This window comes from Elephantulus edwardii, unplaced genomic scaffold (genome assembly GCF_000299155.1).
Source record: "Elephantulus edwardii isolate Elephantulus edwardi_28Jun2011 unplaced genomic scaffold, EleEdw1.0 scaffold00014, whole genome shotgun sequence".
NCBI lineage: Eukaryota > Metazoa > Chordata > Mammalia > Macroscelidea > Macroscelididae > Elephantulus > Elephantulus edwardii.
In genome coordinates, this window is record NW_006399764.1 from 24,751,837 (window position 1) to 24,777,328 (window position 25,492).

The following is a 25,492-nucleotide window of genomic DNA, read 5'->3' on the forward strand; positions in this document are numbered from 1 at the left end:
ACAAGTGACTTGACGGCACATAACAACAACAACAACAAAAACAACCATTTATCCAGAAGGCTGGCTCTTTGAACATACTCAGGCACAGTGTGAAAAGCCTTGAAAGCCCTAAGAAGCAGTTCCCTTGAGTTGAAATCAACTTGATGACAAGTAACAAGAGTAGTCACAGAAGCAAGAGTCAAAAAATCAAGTGACCTGTTGCCTTAGGCAAATCTTCTGCAAAAGACCTTTGTGAAATTTTAAAAAAGCAAAAGTACCATTTTGATGACTAAGGTGCTACTGACTCAAACCACAGTCTTTTCTACTACTTTACAGGTGATACTGATGCAAGACAATGATAAAAAGGAAGACAGAAAAATGCATTTTACTTTCCGTGTTGGCAAAGTATGCTGAATATACCATGAATTACCAGAAGAATGAGTAAGTCTTGCAAGAAATGTGTGTGTACCAGCGAGCCAGAACCAAGCCATAGCTGATCCTCCAGTGGGTTTTCAGAGACAGTTAATCACATGGGAGGAGATTGCCCATCCTTCTCCTGCAGTGTGGCTGGTGGTGGCCTTAAACTGTGTGCCTTCAGGATTGCAGAACACCTTCTGGCCTCTAGGCCACCAGAGCTCCCTTATAAGAAATAGGGGTGAGGGAGTGGGGGGAGAAATAGAAACATAATTCTCTTTAGAGGGGATGATTTTGAAATTTTTACTTTTTTACTTTGAACATATCATCAAGAAGAAACAAATTATTAAAGGGAAGTGCCCGATCATGTTTGCTAAAGTTCAGATCACGAAAATAAGGAAAACTCTCATAGAAATGCGCTGGTGTCATCAAGTCCATTTCACTGTGACCCTTTGAACAACAGATTGAAAGCTTACCCATCCTGCACTGTCCTCACCTTCCTTATTTTGCTAAAGCCTGTTTGGATGCAGTCGCGGTGTCAATCCGCCTCATTGAGTGTTTCCTCTCTTTCACTGGTCCTCTTATTTTTCCCATCTTGATGTCTTTTTCTAAGAGCAAGTGCCTCCTGACAACATGCCCCAAGCATGCAAGACAAAGTTAGCACCTTTGCCTCTTAGGAGTGTTCGTTCTTTCGACAGCCCATGGCACATTCAATGTTCTTTTCCCTCATCACAATCCAAAGGCGTCCTTTTCCTTCAGCTTTTCCTGCTTATTGAATTCAACCATCTCATGAAGATGGCACAGGACAGAGTAACATTTCACCCTCATTCACTCATTCAAGCAGCAAGAAAGCTATGGAGCTAGGCATTATGGGAAACGTAAATAGGGCACAGAACTTGCTATCATTAGTTCACTCTAATTTTATCAATATTTAAAACAATTACCAGGACATGATTCCTATAATTTTATTTACATTAAGAAAGGGTGTGACCTTGAGTTGAAAATTTTTATCAGCATTCTTGATTCTCTTTTTTTATATGTCTCACATAACAAGATGTCAGGCAAAGTAGGAACTAGGTAAGTAAGTGCTGGCTGATTAGTTGTTGAACGATGTTGTCAAGATTTCCATGTATGGCTCCGCAAATTTCTCTTTTTTGTTCATATACTTTAGGAAGCTACAAACTCTGATACCTTTTGAGGAGTGTCAGTGGCATATTGAGGTACGTGTTGGGCCATTAACCAAAAAGGCAGTGGTTGAAACTCTCGAATAGTCCCATTGAGAGAAAGATGGGGCCGTTTATTCCCGTAAAGATTTACAGCCTAAGAAAGCCTGTAGGACAACTCCACTCTACACATTCGGGAGACTAGGAATTGGAATCGCCTCACTGACACTGGGTTGGGTTTGGGTTGGTCATTTTTTTCACATTTGTGTTTTCAGATTCTCATAGCTCATAAAAACAACTGCCATCAAATCAAGGGTACCTGCAGTCAAACCCAGTTAGAACTTTTCTTGCTGCTGTGTCCTATCAGCCTGACTTGACACTGACCTTATCAATTCAGGAATATTCACAGTTGTCATCAAATCTCAGTCTTGTTAACCACAACCTGAAAAGATATCTTAGAGGGAGGTTTAGTGTAATCAGCCGCCCATAACCTAACAAAAGGTTTAGAAGCTTCAGAAATCTTTACAATAGGGGTAATGTATAATACAAGCACACATGTTGTCATTAGTGGTAGGTGCCCTCAAGTTGACCATGACTCATAGAGACTCGGTGAACAACAGATCTGACCCATGCACTATCCTCACAATCGTTCATAACCTTCAGTTCATGGGTACAGTCACTGTGTTAGTCCAACTTGCTGAGAGTCTCCTTCTCTCTCTCTGACCTGCCACTTTTCCCAGCATGAGCTCTTTTCCCAAAGACTGGTCCCTCCTGACAACAGTCCCAAAGTATATGAGATGAAGTTACACTGCCCTTGACTCTCAGGAGTATCCTGGTTTCACTTCTTCCAGACAGACTCCTTTGTGCTTCTGGCTCTGCCACATACCAGGCAGCTCTGGTGGCTTAGTGATAAGGACTTGAACTTCCAACTTCAAGGAGCACAGTTTGAATGCACCAGCTGCTTGGCAGAACAGACAATCTCCTTCTGTACAATTTACTGACTCTGGAATCCCACTAGAGGAGTCAACTATGAGTTGGTTCCAACTCAATGGTCAATAACAACAACATTTCTATATTAACACTAAAACAAAAACTAAGCCCACTGCTATCAATTGATTCCAACTCATAATGTCTCTATAGGACACAGTGGAAGTGTCTTATTTATTGTTGTTGTTTTTGTGTGCTGTGGAGTCGGAACTGATTCATAGCTGACTCTTAATGAGTTTTCAGAGGCAGTAAACCGCACAGCTGTCATTTATAGAGATTCCCAACTTTTAAATCTTCACAGAGAAGGCAGTCTCTTCTTTATCCCATGGAGTGGCTAATGCATTCAAACTCCAGTCTTTCAATTTAGCATACCAATACATAATCCACTGTACAATCAGAATGCCTTCTGCATTAATTATGTCTTAATATGAATGCATTTTCTAAGTCGTGCAAGGGAGAGAGCACCTTATAGATATTATCTTAGCAGTGAGTGAGTGCTGTTTCTCCTAGGTGCTGTCAAGTCAACTCAGACTCAGAGCAACCCTGTGATCCTGTAGGCAGAAGAAAGCTCTGCCAATCCCGTGCTGTCCTTGCACAGATTTTGGATGCAGATCTTGAACTGTAGTTAGAAGATGCCTCATTGATGATCACAGTACCACAGTCCACAGTCTCAGAGTGGACTCTGGAATCTAAAATCCTAAAAAAATCTAAAACAATTTAGCCCTTAAATTCAATGACCTGCTATGAGGGCTCTAGCGGCCTAGTGGGTAAGAAGTAGCCCTGCCAATACAAAGGCAGGAGGTAGGAATCCATCAGCTGCACTGAGGGGAAAGATGGGCAATTTCCTCCTGTGTGAGTTACAGCCATTGAAAACCAGCTGGGGAGTCAGATGCGGGTCACTTCTGACCCATAAGGGTGTGAGTTGTTGTTGTTTGAATACCTGATATGAGTGGAAATCAACTTAATGCCACACAATGATATGAGGCAATATAGAACAGATGCAGAGTATCTGGAATAACGACTGCTTGGAGTCTCCTCCACCCATTAGCAAATTGCTTTGGACAAACTCCCTGATGCTTTCACAACCCAAGGTTTCATGTATAAATTGGGGGCAATAGAACCCATGTCACCTAGTGAATATGATAGAGGACTAGATAAAGTATAAACACGAAAGTCGTTTCATTTTAGATTTGCATCTCATTCTCTTTCCTTCTATTACTTCTTTCCTTTTACCATTTCATTCTTTCCTTCTTCCACTTTAACTTCTTTCCTTTTTACCACTTTACTGTTTTCCTCTTACCACTTTTACCAACCTCCATCAGCAGCTAGGATAAAATGCAGAAGGAAACTCTATAATGCATTAAACGTCCAGGAAATCTGCACATTTTACTAAGAACAGCTGTTCCCTTGGAGCTGTGTATGCTGCACAGCATGGGCTTCCCTGAAGCCACCTAACCTGACTGCTCCGGGCTGCCCAACAGGGATCAGAGCCGACAACCTTACATGCACAAGGGCTCTCTCGGGTTCTCCTCTGCACAGGGCACCACTTGCAGTTGAGCACCCGTGCAGTACCCGCCAGGCCCGAAGTAGACTGTTTTGTTGTTGTTGTTGATTGCCATTGAGTTGATCACAACTTATAGTAACTCTATGAACAAAAGACCTGAAGTCTTTCTATAACTATCGTCATTTCTCCAAATTCATTCAGTTTCCATTGGCATGTGGTTTAGGCAGTGGATGCCACTCCTACTTCCAAAACTGTCTTAATCTGGGAGCTCTGCCAAACACGGTCCACTGTGGGCAGCCACTATGGCATTTGTCACCCAAATGGCACAAGGCTCAGCATCACAGCAAACCCAGAATGCCTCTGTACAGCAAATCATAGAAGAGTGCTGTATGACTTAGAAGTATGTTCCTCTAAAATATAACAACAGAAGGCCCGAGGGATGCAGGCCCAAAGGCCCAGTGAATTTTAAAATCAAGGGCCCTAGACCTAATCAGTATGACTCCCCTCATGTGATGCAAGGAGCAGGAAGCTAGTCTGTTGAAGTGAATGAGTCCTGGGAGAACTGAAATCATTACACTTTAATTTTGTTCAAAATTGTTAAGACTGGGTCTACAAACTCATAATAACCTTTCCTCCTTTATAACTGCGCATATACGTTAGACTTTGCTAAGTTAAGAAGATTCAAGACCATGCTGTTTCTTGAAAAGAAGCCACACTATTTGTTCCTCATCTAATCCATATCCATATCCAAACCAAAGGGAATATCCCTCCTAATAGCCCACATACGACTCCTTAAATTTGATGAACATAACCAGTAGGTGAAAAAGGGGTTGATATTCTTATTGTTGTTTACCAAAGAGTCAGAAATAGCTCATAACTGATCTCCCTCCCCCAGTAGATTTTCAGAGGTAGTTAATCGCAAGGGAAGAGATTGCCCATCCTCCCACGGAACAGCTGGTGGCCTCGAACCACAGGCCTACAGGATTACAGTACAGCTTCTTGCCACTAGGCCACCAGAGAATTTCATTAAATATTGTTTCATGTGATGATTCCTTCCCCTTTTTGTACCTGGTTAGAATAAACTGCTTCACAGAACTGATAGCAGGAAATAGAAGCAAGGTGAGCACACAGACAGTATACTAGTTCATGTTTTATATGATGATGTGAATAGTCTAGAGCTGTAACCCTAATGCAATCATAGGTTGGAAAATCAGTGAGAAACTGTTATAATACATTTTCTAGAATTTGCTTTTTAAAGCCTTTGACACTCACAAATTTGCAGGTTCAAAAGATATATTGCCCTTATTAGACTGAGTTATTTTACTCAGTATAACATTTTCTAGACTCTCCCATGTTATGTATTATTTTACAAAATCATTGTTCCTTAGTGCTGTGTAGTATTCCATGTACCACAATTTCTTCATCCTTTAAGTTTGTTAATGGGCCTTTGGGATGTTTCCATTTTCTTGTTATTCTGAATAATGCTGCTATGAACAAAGGCATATATATCTGCATTTGTGTGTCCTAATGTCATTGGAATATATTCTTAGCAGTGGAATAACTGGGGTATATGGAAATTTCTATGTTCAGTTTTTTTAGAAAATGAATGAAGCACAATCTGTATGAATAACTGTATAAAACACAAATTTGTTGTTGTTGTTTATATGTTCCATCGAGTTGCCTGCAACTCATAGCAACCCCATGTACAACAGCCCTAAACCCTGCTCTATCATGTGCCAATCTCACTGTTTCTGACACACCTACTCCCATTACCCCAGCAACTGAGTCAATCCATCTCATTCAGAGTCTTCTGCTCTTGCACTGTCCCTCCACGCTCCCAACCATGATGTCCCTCTCCAAGGACTGGTTCTTCCTTGCAAGATGTCTAAAGTATGTCAGACGAAGCTTCAGAGTACTTGCCTTCAAGGAGCAATCTGGCTTCACCCTCTCTAGGATGAATCTGTTTGTTCTCCTAGCAGTCCATGATATATTCAATATTCTTCTCCAGCACCACAGCTCAAAGGCATCAATTCTTCTATCCTCCCAAATCATTGCCCAGCTTTCTGATATATAACAAGTAATTACAAAGACCATGGCCTGGATCAAATGCGCCTCAGTCTCCAGAATGACATAGTTGCTCTTCGGTACTTTGGAGAGGTCTCTGACAGTAGACTTTCTCAATACAATTCATCTTTTAACTTCCTGGCTGCTGGTATCAAGAGTGTTGATTGTGGACCCAAGCAAAATAAAACTGTTAACAATCTCAATCTCTTTACCACCTATCATGATGCTGCCAATTGGCTCAGTGGTGAGAATCTTTGTTTTTTTGATGTTGTGCTTCAATCCATAATGAAGGCTACAGTTCTTGACCTTTTGCAGCAAGTGCTTCAGGTTCTCCTCAGTTTAAGCAAGGTTGTGTCATCTGCATAACGCAGATATTTATCTTTAAAAATACACAACCACAGTGCTCCTTAGAAGTAATGGCAGTGAATTAGCTCATTTAGCTCATTTAGTTTGTCATCAGGAAAGGCCAATTATTTTTTTTTCTCCAGCCTCTGAATTTTATTTCTTTTTTTTTTTATTTCCATTCATTCATTGTTGCATATTTTCCTTCCTGCCACTCCTCCCCCCAGTTCACTTTTCTCTTTGACAAATAAAAAAAAAATCTTTCATTGTTATACAATGCCCCCCCTGTCTGGACTCTTGTCATAACAATAATACTTAATCATATATTCCTCCTAAACAGTACTATCCCTTATCTGTTTGAATGCAGTATGTATTATTTACCCCCTCTTGGTTTCACCACAATTCTGATGTCATTCCCACTTTAAAACAGTGGCACTATGCAGTTGTTGTCCTTTTGTGACTGAGATATTCCACCCAGCATAATGTCTTCCATGGTCACCCATTTTGTATAAGATTTCATGAGTTCCTTGGTTTTCAATGCAGCATAATATTCCATTGTGTGAATATACCACAGCTTCTCTATCCATTTGTTTGTTGATGGGCACTTGGGTTGTTTCCAGCCCTTTACTATTGTAAACAAAGCTGCAATAAACCTGGGTGAGCATATATATCTGCCTGGGTGGTAGTTCTGGTTTCTTTAGGGTATGTTTTCAGTAGTGGAATTGCTGGGTCAAATGGTATTTCTAGGAAAGGCCAATTCTTAAGAAAAGACATCATGTTGGGCCAGCAAAGTGACAAAAATGCTTAATCAGACAGATTGGCACAACTGCTATGCCAATGGACTCTGAGAGGAGAATGGCACAGAACTAGGGTACATTCATTCTGTTAAACATAAGATTCCCATGGGTTGGAGTTGACTCAATGGCAAATAACACTAACAACACTTTTGTAAATGATACATGACTCACTTACTTGCTAACTGTGATGGAGCTGGTTTCATCTCACTGCAACTCTCCCTCAGGATTCTGAGGCTGTAAACCCCAGTGCGAGGAGACAGCTCTTCTTTCTATTGAGGAACCATTGATAGATTTGAACCATAGAGGACACGCCACTTTTGATTGAGCTGAACAACTTGCTATGGACTATGCCATCTGAGCTCTCCAGTCTGTGAACTGGGAAACCTCCTCTCATGTGATGTATAGCCTCTCAAATCCTGTCGAGGGTCAGCTGTGGCTCAGTTCTGGCTCGACAGCACCTAACAGCAGCTAACTAATTGCTGCTGAGTTGGAAGTCACAGCTGACTCTCAGGGTTTTCAGAGGCAATAAATCACATAAGGAAAGATTGATCATCTTTCTGTGGTGAAGAAACTGATGGATTTGAACCATCTGTCTTTAGGCAGCACAACTGTGCCATCAGAACCCTTGAATAAGATTGGAGTTTAATCTAATATTGTTGTTGTTGATTGCTTTCAAGTTGAGCACGGTTCATAGCGACCCCATGAACAAAAGGCCTGAAGCCTTTCTACAACTATCCTTATTTATCAAAGTTAATAGAGTTTCCAAAGACATGTTCTTTAGGAAATGGGTAACACTCCTGCTTCCAAAATCTAATGCTAATAATTCCATAATACAAACAATACATGTAATAAATAGAATAATGTAAACTAGACTGCATTTTACCAATATTGGTTATTATGCCTTTCAACCACCAAAACAATGGAGCCAATGAAATTTACAAATCATTCAATGGGCCACATTATAGATCTTATTTTAAGGCTCGATTTCAATTCAGATGGTGCCAATGCTTCCACCTCTATCCAATGAGGAAAGAATCGCGCTTCATCCTGTGTTATTACTGGATTTTAGTGCTACCTTCCTATAACATGTATCAGTGCTTTAGGTGCTAGGCTTCTTCATTAAAAGCTGGCAATTTGTACCCACCATACGGGCAGTGAGAGAAAGAAGAGGTGGTCTTTTCTCATTAAGATTTACAGCCTCAGAAATTCAATGGCAGTGAGTTTAGATTGGGTTCGATTATATAGATACTGTATTTATTTATGTAAAGATTTGCAGCTGCGGAGAACTGATGAAGGGTTTCCATGAAGAAGAATGTGGCATCCAGAGCTTAGGACGGCTCACAAGCAATCTGCATTAAGCAGATAATACAACTTTGCTCACAGAAAGTGGAAATGACTTGAAGCCGTTGCTGCAGAAGATCTAGGATTACATAAAACTTTCAATATGGATTACATCTCAACATCAAGAAACAACAGTCCTCATCATTGAGCGAATAGGCAAGATGATGGTAGCTGTAGAAAAGACTGAAGTTGTCAACGATTTCATCTTATTTGGATGCACAATCCCTTGGTACCAAGGGTCAAGAAATTAAAAGATGGCCTGCAAGGGGGAACTCTGATGTCAATGACCTTTGCAACGTGTTAAGGAGCAATGATGTCAATTTAAAGACTAAGATGAGCTTAATGCAATCCATCATTTTTTCAGCTACTTGCTATGCATCTGAAAATTGGACAATGACTAAGGATGACAGATAAAGAAACAATACTTCTGATCTATGATTTTGAAGAAGAGTACTGAATATCCCATGGTCTGCCAAAAGAATAAACAAGTCTGTCTTGGAGAAAGGGCAATCAGAGTGCTTCTCAGAGAAAAAGAGGGTGAATTTTTGCCTCACATACTTTGGGCCTATTGTTAGAAATGAGTCCTTGGAAAAGGAATTCATGATTGGGAAGGTGAAGGGTCAGTGAAGGAGAGGAAGACCTTTGACCACATGGATTTACACAGTTACTATAGCAATAGGCTTAAGTGTATCAGGGACAATGACCAGGGAGGATAGAAGAATTGATGCTTTTGAGCTTTGGTGCAGGAGAAGAGTGCTGAGGGTACCATGGGGACTGCTAAGAAAACAAACAGATTCATCCTGGAGAGGGTTAAACTGGGCTGCTCCTTGGAGGCAAGGATTCTGAGACTTTGTCTGACATACTTTGATCATGTGTTGGAACCGGTCCTTGGAGAAAGACATCATGCTTTGGGAGGGTGGAGGGCAGGTGCAGGAGGGGAAGGCCCTCTATGAGGTAGATTGATTCAGTGACTGGAGTAATTGGGATGGATGTATCGGAGACAGTGAGATTGGCACAGGACAGAGCAGAGTTTAGGGCTGTTGTACATAGGGTCACTATGAGTCACAAGCGAGACTCGAGGGCACATAACAACAACAACAACAACATATCAAGGATGATAAGGAATGGCAAGGGATAGGACAGGGTTCAGATTTGTTGTTCATAGAGTCGCTGAGTCATAGACAACTTGAAGATACTTAACAAGATATCTATATATGTTGTTGTTGAGTACCATCAAGTCAGAACAGACCCATAGCTGACCCTCCAATGGGTTTTCAGAGTCAGTTAATTGCACGGGAGTAGACTGCCCATCCTTCTCTGGTGGATTCAAAACACGTGCCTTTGGGATTGCAGTGAAGTTTCTCACCACTAGGCCACCCACGTTCCCTTAGCTGCTAGATTGTTGTTGATTACCGTCGAGTCACACAGGACTCATAGCAGGTCCATAAACAAAAGACCTAAAGCCTTTCTATAGCTATTGTTTCTTCAGGCTCATAGTGTTTCCAGAGTCATGTGGCTTAGGAAGTGGGTGCCACTCCTGCTTCCCAACCTGTCTTAAAACTGGGAGCTCCACCAAACACTGTCCACGATGGGCAGCCATCATGGCATTTGAGACCCCAATGGTACAAGGCTCAGCATCACAGCAACCCCAGATTAGCTCAGCAAAGCAAAGTGTCAGAACAGTGCTGTATGACTTAGAAGAATGTTCCTCCAAAATACAGTGGCAAAGGATTAAAATATAATCTCTTGGTCCCACATTATTAAAGATAAGGGCCCTCTAGGAGGTTTTGTTGACTCTAAACAAGAGGCTTTAATAATAATAAAAAAGTCCCCAAAACAACCAAACATTCCACAATGACCCTCAACCAAAACAAGAGAGCCCACCTTACAGAGTCCAGTCACTTCACCCAGCCTCCAAAATGGAGACAAGGGCTTGGCCTTAAAAGCAAACGTCCTCCTGGAGGTCTTGTTGACTCTAAACAGAGGCTTAAACAATGAAACAAGCCACACAGATCCTCAACCAAAACAAAAGCACCCTCGGACAGAGTCCAGCCAATGGAAGTCCAAAAGGGAAGGCAAGGGATTGGCAATATTGTTGTTAAGTGTCATCTAGTACTGACTCTGTAAACAAAAGGCTTTAACCTTTATCTATAACTGTTGTCCTTTCTCTAAGTTCATAGTTTCCACAGGCAAGATTACAAATACGCTCTAGTCCATTCATGTGAAAGCCAACCATCACTCTTCTGCTGGGAGTTCGTACCTTGCTATATGATACAACCAATCAGAACCAATGGACAACAGATCAAAACCCTGCCCAATCATGTGCCTTCTTCATAACCTCTGCCCTGCTCCTTAGCTGGTGTCTAATTACTTTTTTTAATAAAGTATTTTAATGTGGCTGGTGATTTCATTAGAGATTTACTAGGTTGGTTTTTTGTTTGTTTGTTTGTTTTTGATCCTTAATTCATCGTTATGTTCAGCCCCATCTGCTGGGAAAACAAGTGTCTATCCACTGGAAGGAGCTGCCCAGTTGAGCAGGTGGGTGTGTTTCTCTGGGCTGCAGGGGTGCTTCCTCCTGTGGCTCTGAGGTTACACTTTCTCTCCACACTGCGGGTGGGAAGAAGCAAGCAGTACTTTCCCCTAGAGAGACGGAAGTCAATAGGCTGTATTTTCCTGTGACAGCTGGACTATTTGGCTTGAGCCTTATTACACTTGATAGTTACCTTTAGGAAATGTTTTTTCCAATTGTTTATTTTTTTTAAGGCTTTTGTCAGTTCAACCTGGAATAAACAAAAGTGGAACCCTGAATTTTCTGTTGGGTACCCTGAATATGGAAAGCACTTGCTCACTCATAAAAGACAAAGATCCAAGCAGATATGTCCACAGATTTTAGAATAAGGAGCTGTAGTAGCGTAGTGTTATAAGTTGTGTTTCCAACTACAATGTGAGTGGTTCAAATCCACCAGATGCTCCATAGAAAAAAAATCAGGCAGATTCTTCCCATAAAGATCCACAGCATTAGAGGAAAAGGGACAGCATGTGTCAGAATCTACATTGTTGTTGTTGTTATGTGCCATTGAGTTGCCTGCGACTCACTGTGACTCTGTGTACAACAGCCCTAAACCCTGCTCTATCCCTTGCCAATCTTATTGTCTCTGACACACCAATCCCTCTTACCTCAATGACTGAGTCAATCTATGTTATCAGGGGTCTTCCTCTCCTGCACTGTCCCTCCCACCCTCCCAAGCATGACATCCCTCTCCAAGGATTGATCCCTCCTTGCAACATTTTCTGTCACTGAGTCCATGTTTTCCAACTACTGATTCTTCTCTGTTCCCAACTTTTGCATTCCAGTCACCCATTATTATCAATGCATCTTGATTGCATGTTAGCTGGATCTTCGACTATAAAAGTTGGTAGATATCTTCTATTTCCTCTTCTTTGGCTCTGGTTGTTGGTGCATATATCTGAATGATAGTGGTATTCACTGGACTTCCTTGTATGCATATGGATATTATCCTATCACTCACAATATTGTACTTCAAGACGGATCTAGGAATTACTTTTTTTAACTATGAAAGCAACATGTTCAAAGTATGTCAGATGAAGCTTCAGAATCCTTGCATCCAAGGAGCAGCCTGGCTTCACCCTCTCCAGGATGAACTTGTCTGTCCTTCTAGCAGTCTATGGTATATTCAGTATTCTTCTCCAGCACCACAGCTCAAAGGCATCAACTCTTCTATCATCCCTAGTCATTGTCCAGCTTTCTGATACATAGTAACTAATTGCAAAGTGGTATGTATCAGGTGCTCCTTAGACTCCAGAGTGACATCGTTGCTCTTCAGTACTTACAAGAGGTCTCTGACAGTAAACGTTCCCAATGCAATTCATCTTTTAATTTCCTGGCTGCTCGTACCAAGAGTGTTAATTATAGAGCCAAACAAACTGAAGCTGTAAACAAGCTCAATCTCTTCGCCATCTATCATGATGCTGCCAATCGGCCAGTAGTGAGAATCTTTGTTTTTTGATGTTGAGCTTCAATCCATATTGAAGGCTGCAGTCAGTCCTTGATCTTCTGCAGAAAGTGCTTCAGGTCCTCCTCAGATTCAGCAAGCAGGGTTGTGTCATCTGCATAATGCAGATTGTAGGAGCGGTGAATTTATGCTAAACTGTTATGATAAGAAACACAAAAATTTCTTCTAGTACACTAATGCATAGAAAATTTATATTTAGGAAATAATAAAAATATCTATAAAAAAATTATATTAGCTGAATTACTTGGAAGACAATAATTTTAAAATGCCTCAAATACTAAATTTGAGCAAGAATTTAGGAAGAGTATTAATTTCTGGAAGGTGCTGGGTAGTACTTATTATGACATGTGAGGCATTGGTGGTTCAGGGGTAGAATTCTCACGTTCAGTGCTGGGGCCCCATGCACATCATGCAGAGTCACTGTCTCTCTCTGTCAGTGGAGGCTTATGTGTTGCTGTGATGTGGAAGGGATTTCAAAAGAGTTCCAGACGGTGATCTATTTCCAAGAGTCGGCCCTTGGAGACTTAAGGAATGCCGGTGATCAGCTCTGTGACCAGCGGTGAGAGGCGCTCAGGACCAGATAGCACGTCATTGTGCTGTGCAGGCCTCACACCACACGGTCGTTTCACTGTACACGAGGCTGCCATGACTTGGCCTGACGCAAGGGCAGCTAAGACCACTGGCAAGGCACCTACTGCATTTTTCATTAGAAACACTAACTGGTGTTTCAGGCAAAATAATCTTTGTTATGTAGGACCACTGCCCTATGTGTATGTGCACTGTCAAAAATGTAATTCCCTGACTCTGTCCTGGGATCCAAATGCCTCTACGTTTCTGTCCTCAGATGTGCATAGCAATCAGAATAGGCTAAATTAGGCTACAGTAACAACAAATCTCAGGGACTTCATATGATGAACAGGTGTTTCTTTCTCATTCTATTCAAAAGAGAAGTATTCTGCTCATTGTAATCAGGGGGTGTTACTGCGGAGTAACAGAAAAATGGCCAAGTACTCAAAGTGGTTGGAGTTTCATGCCCACCAGGGAAACCTGGGGAGCGGGCTTGACAATATGTTTACCAAAGAAAACACTACGAAGCAAGGCTGTTCTGTACAGATGGAATCACCATGAACAAAACTCACTTGACCGCAACCAGTAGACCCAGGCTGCAAGGCTCCACCACAAAGCCCAAGATCTGCAGTAACTGATAGTGGGTCACACAAAGAAGTACTGGAGGGGAAGAGACAGCAGATGAGGGGCTGTGACAGCGGGTACCAGGAGCGGCCAGCCAGCAGAGATTCCTGAGCACCATCTCACGCTTCTGACCTCAGAATCACGTAGACATTGAGGTTCGCATGGTAGTAATTGTGAGTACGTTTTATCTATTTTCTTCCCTCTTTGCTCTGGACAGGAAGAGACCAGTAGTTTCACATTAGATGGTTGCTCTAAAGCTTTTCAGACCCTAGTCACTACTTCATTAAGCAGGATATATGATATTATCATTGTGAACTATATTATGCCAAGTGACCTTGATGTGGCCCCAGACTATGATGTCAAGGCCACAGAAGCAACAATTCATTCCCTTAAGACGCTTGGTCATAAATAAGAAGCTCACATAGCATTGAACCCCATTCACTCTGCTATGTACATGAGTATATTTACAGCATATACTAAAGTGAATGTAGAAATATCATCTGCCAAACTTATGTATGGAAAACTATTACATCTAAGAGGATGAAAATATAAGAGTAAAAGTGAGAACAGATACTACTTTAAGTAGAATAAGCAGCAGAGAAAATTAGTAAGAGAAGAAAACAAATGAAAAGAATTCCTGAGGAAATAAAAGCAGTTACAAGTCATGTAACTGGGATCACAGAAGAAGAAAAAAATAGTATTAAAGAGACAGGCAAGAGTGCAAGAGGAGGAAATGATGTCGTTGTTACCTCTGTGAGATGGAACCAGTGTCCGGAGCTTGGAGAGACTCTAGTATGACACTTCCCCCTAGTATTCTCCTTTATATACAGCAATGTGTACAGAGGTCACATGTGGTTGCTGTGATGCTGAACACTACGACACTGATGTATCCAATGTGATAATGGTCACCCATGGTGGACAGTGTTTGGTTGAGATCCCCGATTAAAACAAGCCTAGAAGTAGGAGTGGCATCCACTTCTGAAATGGCTTGCCTCCGGAAACTCTATGAACAGTGCTCAGGCCTTTCATTCATAGGGTCGCTATGAGTTGTCTACGACTCGACAGCACCTAACAACAACAACAACATACAATAATGCTGCAGCCCACCACTTCTGGCCACAGACCATCCCAAGTCTACATACTTCTCAACAAAGCAAAATAAGCTGTTAGCTGCAGAGAAATATGTAGAAACTGTTCCTGCATCTAAAAAAACCCAGACAGCTATTTCTCAGAATCAATGAACTGACATGGTTTAAACAGGTTCATTTATCAGTGGAATTACAAGGCGATGATGACGGGAAGCACCTCCACTCCATTCTGGGAGGTGGAAAAGGGAAAGCCAAGTGCAAGTATGGAGCCCAGGAGGTCATCAGTGAGGATGTACCCTCTCATCTTCAGCCATCTCCCAACTCTGTTGTAGAACGTACAAGCCTAAGTGCAACATCCTTTTCCGTCTCTGAGATCAAGTCCTTGTAGAGATCTACTGGGCTGGGAACTGATGGGTTGGTGGTTCAAATCCACCAGTATGTCCAAGGAGGCAAGATGAGCAGTCTTGTCTCATAAAGATCTACAGCTTCAGAAACTAGACGGAGGGTCAGCGTGAGCTGTAACTGAGTCTACATTTCATTTAGGTTTTGCTGTTTTGTTTTTATTACAATGGAATAAACTAAGAGAGTTACACATTGGCTGCAAAGCCCCAAAATATGATCACAAACTTAGAAAAGAGTAGAAGACACAACCGCATACTGTTCTGTGGAGGCATGCAGAGCTCCCACAGCTTAGGGTGCAGGAGGACAAAAAACAAACAAGAAAATGCTGAAAGGAACATGGAGCCGTGTGTCAGTGCAGATTTTGTAGAACACGTCATTACACTTGAAAGTGCAAACAGCCTCATCAACTGGGAAAGTGTGCAGCAAATGTACACAAATTCAACCGTTTCCCATCACCTTCTCTTCTTCTTACTTCCTTCTCTAGAATTTCCTCTTTGGGAACACCATGAAAATACTCTGGAAGGACTTAAAAATAAGTGCAATAGAAGACCAGGTAAGAATTAATTACTCACTATTGCCAAATCAATGCTGAGTCATATTAACCCTGCAGGAGGGAGGAGAACTTCACCACAGAATTTCCACAAACTTTTATGGATGCAGACAATCTTATCTTTCTCCAAAAAAGTGGCTGGTGGACTAGGCTCGTGGTAAGGAGCTGCACTGTGGACCCAAAGACATGTGGTTCGAATCCACCAATTGCTCCACATGAGAAAGATGGGCAAGCTTCTCCTGTGTTGCTTTACTGCCTCTGAAAACCTGCTGTAGGTCAGCTATGAGTCAGTTGCACCTCAAGGGTATGTAATGACAATCACATTTTTTAGCTAACAGCTCAAGTGCTTACTCTGTTGCACTACCAGGGCTCCTTTGTGGGTATTAAGGAAGAGAAATAATACTGGTTATTTACCCTCAACAATCACACATGGACCACCACCAAGAAGAACCCTCAAAGAGCATCAGCGAGGTGAACAGACAGGTTCATGACTGGGGAAGTAATCTTTGTGAAATCATATCTGATTTGCTAACCCAAGCTAAGGATTCTAGACTTGGCAGACACAAAATTCTCGCAGGTTATGTGCATCCTATTATAAACCAAACAACTATCTGGGATCTCTTCCTCAATAAACAATTACTTCTTCTTTTCTCAAGGCCCTAAGTATATAAATGTATGCTTTGTGTAATATAATTAATTTATAGTGTCATAAAAGATAATGCGATGCCAAATTGTAATTGGAAAGCCTAGGGCTCCGTGTGTACATTTTACTATGCAGGTTTTATTAATTCATATGAGAGGTGTACATTACAGACCTTTCAGCATCAAGCTGTATGAACAACACTTTGTCCTACTCTAACAGAGAAATAACTTCAAGACTGGCACAGCTTCTTATATTTTTATTTTATTATTTAAGAAGCAAATTATTACCTCTTCTCTTGTTCTTAATTACCAGTGTACATAATTAATCAAGGTGCTTTCTAAATTTAACTTGTCTTTTATTACATGGTGCTTTATTTAAAGATTCCTCACTAATTATCCTTTTAGCTCTAATTATGAATGAGCAATATCAACGCTTCTTGAGCAGACTGAACATAAGAAATCAACAAAATAACCAGGTTGTTGTGTTTGTAGTTTTTGTAGTTTTTTTTTTTAAGTTGTAATTCAGGTAAATATCCCTAAACTCAATGCCTTTGAGTTGCGATGTTGGAGAAGAGTCCCACCAAAAGAACAGACAAGTATTTCCTGGAGGAGGGGCAAGTAGAGAGCTCCTGCGAAGCAAGGAGGGTAAAACTTCATCTCACATGTTTTTAGAAGGAGCTAGTTCCTGGAAAAAGTCATGATGTTATGAAAGGTAGAGGGTCAGTGAAGGAGGGGAAGACCCTCAATGAGCTGGACTGACACAGGGACCGTAACAATAGGCTGACGTGTGTCAGAGACGACGAGGATGGCACAGGGTGCTGATCGGCTGTTGAGAGGGTCACTATGAGTTGTAGTTGACTGGACAGCACTTAGCAACAACAGTATAAAGAAAGGATATCCCTAGGCCTGGGAAAGTTGAGCTAGAATGAACAGTCAGTAAAGACACACAACAAAAAATCAGCTCTGGTGGCTGAGCTGCTTTGCCAATCCCAAAGCATGCAATTCCAATCCACCAGCTACTACAGGAGACAAAGTCAAGCAATCACCATGCGATTTACCACCTCCGAAAACCTGCTGGAGTCACCTCTGAGTCGGCTCCAACTCCAAGGCACAAAAACAACAACATGCAGAGAACAAATCAAACTCACTGATGTCAAGTTGATTCCTTTCATGAGGACCTTCTACCAGGTTTCTGAGGCTATCAATCTCTGTGAGAGGAAACTGCCCATCATTCTCTCACAGAGAGGCACAGGGATTTGAGTCACTAATTTTTTAATTGTGTGTGTGTGTGTGTGTGTGTGTGTGTGTGTGTTTAGCACATCAATGCACAATTCACTGTGCCACCAGGGTCCTTAAAGACAGAACTACAACGTAGCAAAAATGACTAGACTTCAATAGAAGAAAGAGTAAACAAGACTTGTTTGAACAGCTATACAAAGATTTAGTCTCTAACTTTGGACACTAAATTAGGTTTGCCTCACTCTACAGCAAGATTCAGGGTCAAAGTCAATGTTATATAGAGCAGCACTTCACCACAGCCTGAAGGAAAGAAAGTGCTGTCATAAGAACTTATATTTTACTTTCTTTGTCTATGAAAGAAAGTAAAGACTGAAAGAAAGGCTTAATCAAGTGCAATGCATTCATTTCCTGTGGCCACTGCAACAAATTGCCACATATTTGGTTGTTTGAATCAAGAGAAATTTATTCTCTCACAATCCTGAAGGTGAGAAGCCCAAAATTAATTTCACAAATTTCAAATTGAGTTGTCAGCAGGGCCACACCTCTTGCTCTGTCTACAGGGAAGATTTTTTGCTCCTGGCCTCTTCCAGCTTCTAGTGGCTCCCTGCATTCCTTGGTCTGTGGCCACATCACTCCAATCTGCTGGTGAAGTGACATTGCTTTGTTTTCTATGAATTCCCCTCTGCTTCCCTTACAAAGACACTTAATAATAAATAACACTTGGGACCTGTCCAGCTGATTGGGGAAAACCACTGCACCTCAAGACCCCTGATCATATCTGCAAAGGTGTGCTTTCCATCCAAGCTCCACACAGATGAAGAAGAAACTGAAGGATTTCTCTGCTTAACTCAGTGCAAATCAGCTTGAAATGTTACCTTAAATAGATAATACTTCTGAAATCTAGAAATCACAAAAATTATTTCCAGCAGAAACTCTAAACTTATTTCAAAAGTACAAATAGAGAAAGATGTTAATGACTTCCTCCTCCTAAGAATATCTTCAAATATCTGGGAAATTGCTAAAAAGACCTCTAAAAAATAAAAATAAAAGCAGACCATTTTAATAGTGCTTAAAATGTTCTGGAGTATAGAAAAGAAGGAATGCTCTCCAAGCTCTTTCCGTGAAATAATTATAATAGCAATCCCCCAAGTCAATAAGGATTATACAGACAGAAAATTGCCAATCATGCTTCAAAGCTTAAAAAAGAATTCAATGTTAACTCAGCATTAGGATACACGGAGAGTAATGTTGATGTTGTTAGGTGACTTAAAGTCAGCTTCAACTCATAGGGACCTTATGTATAATAAAAGCTGACCCTCACCACCTTCAGTCTCTGATGTGGGAAGTCCAGTTGCAACCACTAGATGAACCGATTTTGTTGACAAACTTCACCTTTTTTTACTGCCCCTCTGTTTCAGCAAGCATGATGTCCTTCTCCAAGTTCTAGTCCCTCTTGAGATACCCTGCCCAAAGGATGGGAGTTCAAGTCTCATCATGCTTCTAAGGACCTTCCAAGGTATGCATTTGTACACTTCTTCCAAAACATATGTGTTTGTTTGTTTGTTCTTTTCATGAAAAGAACATGGTAGATTCACTATTCTTCACCACCATTACAATTCAAATGCCTACATTTTTAAAAAATCATCTTTAGTTACTATCCAACTTTCACACGCATATGAAGCAACTGGAAATATCTTGGCTTGTTTGGTCAGGAAAATCTTAGCGACACTCTTGCTTCTTGAGCACTTTAAAAAGGTCCTTAGCAGCCATATTATCGGTTACAATATACCATTGGATTTCTTGACTACTGCTTGACTGACTGGAAGCATGGAGGTTTATTGATTGTGGGTCCAAAAACGTCTTTTATTCAAGCAAAATCTAACAGGATGAAAATTCTTATTTTCACTAACAATACCAAAGAGAAAAATGCCTAAAAGGAAATGTGTGAGATTATGAGAAGGAAGGTTTTACAGTGCTACAGAAAGAACACAAAATAAGTTCAGGCAGGGAGGGGAAGGAAAAACATTCCATGTCCCTGGGTAGAATGACTCAGTATCATAAAGATGTCAATTCTCCCTAAATTAACCTATAATTTTAATACAAGTCTAATAAAGATGTCAGCAGCACTTAGTTAGAATAACCTAGCTGAGTCAAAAGTTCATGTGGAAAAACAAACAAGTGAAAATAACCAAGATGTCTGGAAAAGAAACTTATGAAGGAAAACCAGCCTCCACGCACCACACACATTACAGAATTGAAGTAATTAAACGTGTCTGAAACTGACCCACAAGCAGACAGATGTATACTGAGGGCTGAGATGTGTCTGTTCAGGAACAGATATAAATGTCTATGGGACTTAGTAAAAGTGGTATTACAAACAGGTGGTGAAAAGATGGATAATTTAATAAACAGTGTTCAAAAATTAGGTAATTGCTGAGAAAAGAAAACCTTACTCCATTACTGGCATTACTGGATAAATTGCAAGTGCATGAAAGTTTTAAGTGTTAAAAAAATTTTAAAGGTTCCAAATGCTAGGAGAAATGGAATGTGAGATCTATCTAATGAGACTGAGAAATTATTAAAAAAAAGTAATGGTAAGTTCAATCACATCCTTAGAAAACATTTATGGTAAAAACTATCCAAGAAACTCATGCAATATTATTCAAAATGGGTGACCCTGGAGGACATTAAGCTGAGTGAAATATCTCAGTCAGAATGGGACTGACATCAGGGTTGGGATAAGAATGAGGAAAACGGGATAAATTATATATACTGCCTTGAAACAGATGAGGGAGAGAACAGGTTAAAAGATATATATGATAGGGTATCATGGTTATCACAAGAGTCCAGAATGAAGGTTGCCTAGTTGAGTGTACCCAGCGAAGGGGGTTGGTGGGTGGGGGGTTTATACCAATGAAGGAATTTTTCTTTTACTTTTCAAAGAGAAGAGCAAACTGGAGGGGAGGGGTGGGCAGGGAAAAAAGTACAACAATGAATGAATGGAAATCCAAGATCTCTGTAAATGTTCATTAAAATAAATAAAATAACTATCATAAACATTTTAGCGGTTCTTTCCACCAAGAGGCAGTCATCAGAACAGAGCAAGGGAACACTGACTGCATGGTTCAAAATTGGGAAGGGCGTCCGCCAGGGATGCATCCTATCTCCATACCTTTTCAACCTATATGCAGAACAGATTATCCGGGAGGCTGGGCTCTATGAGGAGAAATGTGGGGCCAAGATTGGTGGATGATTTATCAACTATCTGCGTTATGTGGATGACACAACCCTGCTTGCTGAAACTGAGGAGGACCTGAAGCGCCTGCTGCAGAGGGTCAAAGACTGCAGCCTACAATATGGATTGAGGCTCAATGTCAAGAAGACAAAGATTCTCACCACTGGACCAATTGGCAGCATCAGGCTGGATGGTGAAGAGATTGAGATTGTACACAGCTTTAGTTTGCTTGGCTCCATAGTCAACAGTCTTGGCACCAGCAGCCAGGAAATTAAAGGGTGCATTGCCATGGGAAAGTCTGCTGTTAGGGACCTCTCCAAAGTGCTGAAGAGCAATGGTATCTCTTTGGAGACTAAGGTGCGTCTGATACAGGCCATGGTCTTCGCAATCACTTGTTATGCATCAGAGAGTTGGACAATAACCAAGGAGGACAGAAGGAGAATTGACGCCTTTGAGCTGTGGTGCTGGAGAAGAGTATTGAGAATACCATGGACTGCTAGGAAAACAAACAGATTTGTCCTGGAAAGGGTTAAACCGGGTGGCTCCTTGGAAGCAAGGATTCTGAGGCTCCGTCTAACATACTTTGGACATGTTGTGAGGAGAGACCGGTCCTTAGAGAGGGACATCATGCTTGGGAGGGTGGAGGGACAGCGCAGGAGAGGAAGGCCCTCTATGAGGTGGATTGATTCAGTGACTGGGATAATTGGGATGGGAGTGTCAGAGACGGTGCGATTGGCACAGGACAGAGCGGAGTTTAGGGCTGTTGTCCATAGGGTCACTATGAGTCGCAGGCGACTCAACGGCACATAACAACAACAACAACATCATAAACTTACCAAGTCAAAAGACTAAAATCAGTTACTGGGAGGGGGAAGTGAATGTATGCCACAGACAAAAGATTAATTTCCTTAATATAGAAAGAGTTTCTAGATATGAATGAGAAAAGATCATACATGTGGGCAAAAGATACTGATGAGAGCCGACACAGGGCTCTGCTGGTGCCCCTACTGAACTCTCCTGGGGCCCCTGGATACAGGCCTGGCCTGGTTGGACCCTTTGATGTCCAGTGCTCACAGGTACCTCAGCCTTGAGCTGCTTGGATTTAAGCCAGAGTGTTTCAAAGTTCTCAGTTCTGCCCAAATTGGCTCCCCTGACCCTCAGTCTTAGCCAGTGTTTCAAAATACTCAGTTCTGTAAGTTATGCCCCTCCCCCCAAGTTGTCCAACAAACAGGAGCAAAGGCTCTTAGCTTCAGTTCCAACAGTCCCAAGGTAGCTCCATCTCTCGTGTCAGGTCTCTAATTCAGCCATGGGGGCTCTTTACGTGCTGGGGAGGTTTCTTTACTGGTGGCAGGGAAAGATACTGGCAAGTGAAGAACTAAGATCTGGGGCTAGAGCTGTTCAATCTATCAGTGAGACTAGCCTATTCTTTTGTAGATTGTTGGGACTGGCCAATCCCCTTGTGGAATGGTGAAATAGCCAATCCCCTTCTGGATAGGCTAACACACTCTATTCGAATAATCCTGCCTATCCACATGGTCTGGTCAGATTCAGATGGCTAGGAAAGCCATATTTAAAGATAAACTCCACACCTTTGTTCTAGTCAAATGACTGTTTCTTGTCTATGTATAGGTTTTACTTGAGGACAATTTAAACAATCTGAAAGTGTTGGTGATCACTCTCAAAAGATAATATTTATAAACAGGGCAGGGGCGGGCATCTCATACACTCCTTTCCCTGGATGTTTTTCCAGGAAGAGTGTGGAGCAGTCCTAAAATATTCATTTTTTTAGTAATGCATTATTTAATTTAGGAAATAGCATTTAGGAAAACACTATCCCAAGAGAGATTCCTAATAAATAATAGAACTTCCAAGTTAAAGACAAATCTTAGAGACAATGTGCTCTTAATCTCCTTATTTTGGACATGAAAAAACTGAGGACCATGGAAAACAAATGGTATTTTTCAATATCACATGTTGTTGGTAGGTGCTATCAAGTCGCCTATGACTTACAGTGACTGCACAGTAGCTCTGAACCTTGCTCTGTCTTTGACCCAGTCTCACTGTCTCTACTCACCTAACCCCATTATCTCAGTTACTGTATCAATCCAGTATCACATAGTTAGCTCATAAATTTTGTACACAACCAAATGAATCAAACACATCTTCATACTGTACATGTCAACAGTGTTCACACTACTTTAATTCATAACATGTTACACTGTTATAAATATTTATATGTCTTCTTTTTAACTTCTCCAAATCACATCTTGCTTTTGAAAGTGTAACAATAAATTCATTTTATCATGTTAATTTCTCAAGTCCATCTAAAGGGAAAATGTCCAGACTTGGTCTTAGTCCTGTTTTTTGCACAATCTCCTCTCACAGAAGTAGAACCTTGAATTCCAGAACTAAAGATGCATAGTGGAGTGGGCCTTGGGGGGAGGGATTGTATAACAATGAAAGAATTTTTCTTTTACTTTTCAAAGAGAAGAGCGAACTGGGGGGAAGGGGTGGGCAGGGAGAAAAGTGCAACAAGGAATGAATGGAAATCCAAATAATAAAAAAAAAAGAGGGAAAGCTGGGGAAATGCCTTTCTTTTTTACCAGCAAACCTCTGAGAACAAGCCAGCACACAAGGTTTTAAGTAACCTCAAAGATAATGAAAGGTGAAATGAGCTGGGAGTGGGTGATAGAGAAGGTGAATTGTAAAGACATGACCAGAATTGAAAGGCCCTATTAAGGAGAAAACAATGTAAACCTGCAAGAACAAACTCTTTATTAACTCCTTACTCATTAATCTGATTTTTGTTTGAATTTTCCCTCAGAATTTCAAAGCAAAAACAGTACCATGAATAAGACAATAGTAGGCCTATCTTACGCCTTTAAAGAAACTAAAGAGAAATTGAAAGCATTTATTCAGATGTTCTAGCATTTTTTTCAGTGCCTTGATTACATTTGTGAAGATTATTCATATAAAATATAATGCTAGTGTCTGATATTTGAAATAATATTGAAATGGAGACTTGAGCTACAGTCATGTTTGTAACATGTCTAACCCATGTTTAAAACATGTTAACAGGTTTGTAACCCGTTTTTATGTTTATTGTGGGTCCTCAAGTAACTTTAACTCATAGCAACTGTGTAGCACTGCCCAGGTTGGAATATTTAAGGGAGTAGATCACTCAATCTTCCCTCCCTGAGAGAGGCTGTAGGGTTCCAAGCACATCTTTTGGTTAACTGTTTAGAGCTTACCATTCTGCTGGTAGATTCCCTTGTCATATATCAAACTGAGAAAATGGTATCTATGAGGTCAAGCTATTTTCAAAGGCATTATGGAGACGATCATTTCACAGAGTGTCTAGCATATAATTTGTTGTTGGTGGTGTGTACCATTGAGCCAGAATTGATCCACAGCTGACCTTTGGGGCAGGTGTGGGGGTTAAGGGGCAATTAATCGCAGGGGAGGAGACTGCCCATCCTTCTCCCAAAGGGCAGCTGGTTACCTTGAACCGAGTACCTTCGCGATTGCAGTGCAGCTTTTTACCACTAGGCCACCAGAGCTCATTTAACCACATATTAAAAAATGAACTCTCTTGAGTCATTCCTTCAAATGGGTGAAGAGACACGTCCAAGGGAATTTAGAAACCTAGACTTCTCCTCCTTGAGACTGTGACAATAAAAGTGAGGCAATTATAAGTCTAAGAATTACAGGTCAGAATTCCTGGCATGGAGAGACAACCCAATACCCAGCAAGTGGCCTCCATCTTTCTTCCTTCTATGGCAAGGAGAACTACATTTCCCAGAAGGCCACGGGACGCTTCCGGTGAAGCGCGCCAGCGCCTTGCTTTCCGGCACGTTTTACGTCAGTCGGCAGCCGACTCCTCCTGCGGAGGTCGAGAACATGGGGTCCACCGTGTCCAAGCCTCTAGACCAGGTGCCGATGGCTGCGCCCCCGAAGATAGCGGCGCCCGCCAGCCCTGCGGCCCTGGCGGCGCCCGTGGCGCCCGTCTCCCCGGCGCAGGACCCAATTACTAACTGCTGGAGCTGCCGCGTGCTCTCGGGCACAGGGCTGATCGGGACGGGGGGCTACGTGTACTGGACGGCGAAGAGGCCCTTGAAGCTGGGATACGCCGCTAGACCCGGGCAGATTGCGCAGATGGGGATCGGCATCAGTGAGAAGCGGGGCGCGGCCACGTGGGCAGGGGGCGGGAGCTCGGGCCGATCGCCCTAACAAGATACCCAGAGGGGACAGGATGTAGGGGAAAAAAAAACACATTTTAGCTTCCATCTATTCAATCCTGTAACAGTTTTAAAGTAGAACCGTGGCATGACTGTAGTCCCATTTTCCTGCTATGCAAAGTCAATCACAGTTTTGTACCTTCAGGGTTAGATGGGCAGGAAATGACAGCCTGGATTTTGACCTTAGGTTTATCGGGAACCCGATCCCATGCATTGTTCTTCAAATCCTAAAAAGGCTTAAAAAATGACACTTCACTCTAGTTTAAGAACTTGACATCTGAA

General features: G+C 41.6%; 1 protein-coding gene across 1 annotated transcript; it reads left to right on the forward strand.

Annotated features, from left to right (window-relative positions):
• The first annotated feature begins 24,872 nt into the window (after window positions 1-24,872).
• TMEM261 (transmembrane protein 261) lies at window positions 24,873-25,202 on the forward strand. Its single transcript, XM_006881355.1, has one exon. It carries the CDS (start codon window positions 24,873-24,875, stop codon window positions 25,200-25,202), a length of 330 nt encoding a protein of 109 aa, XP_006881417.1.
• The last annotated feature ends 290 nt before the right edge of the window (window positions 25,203-25,492 follow it).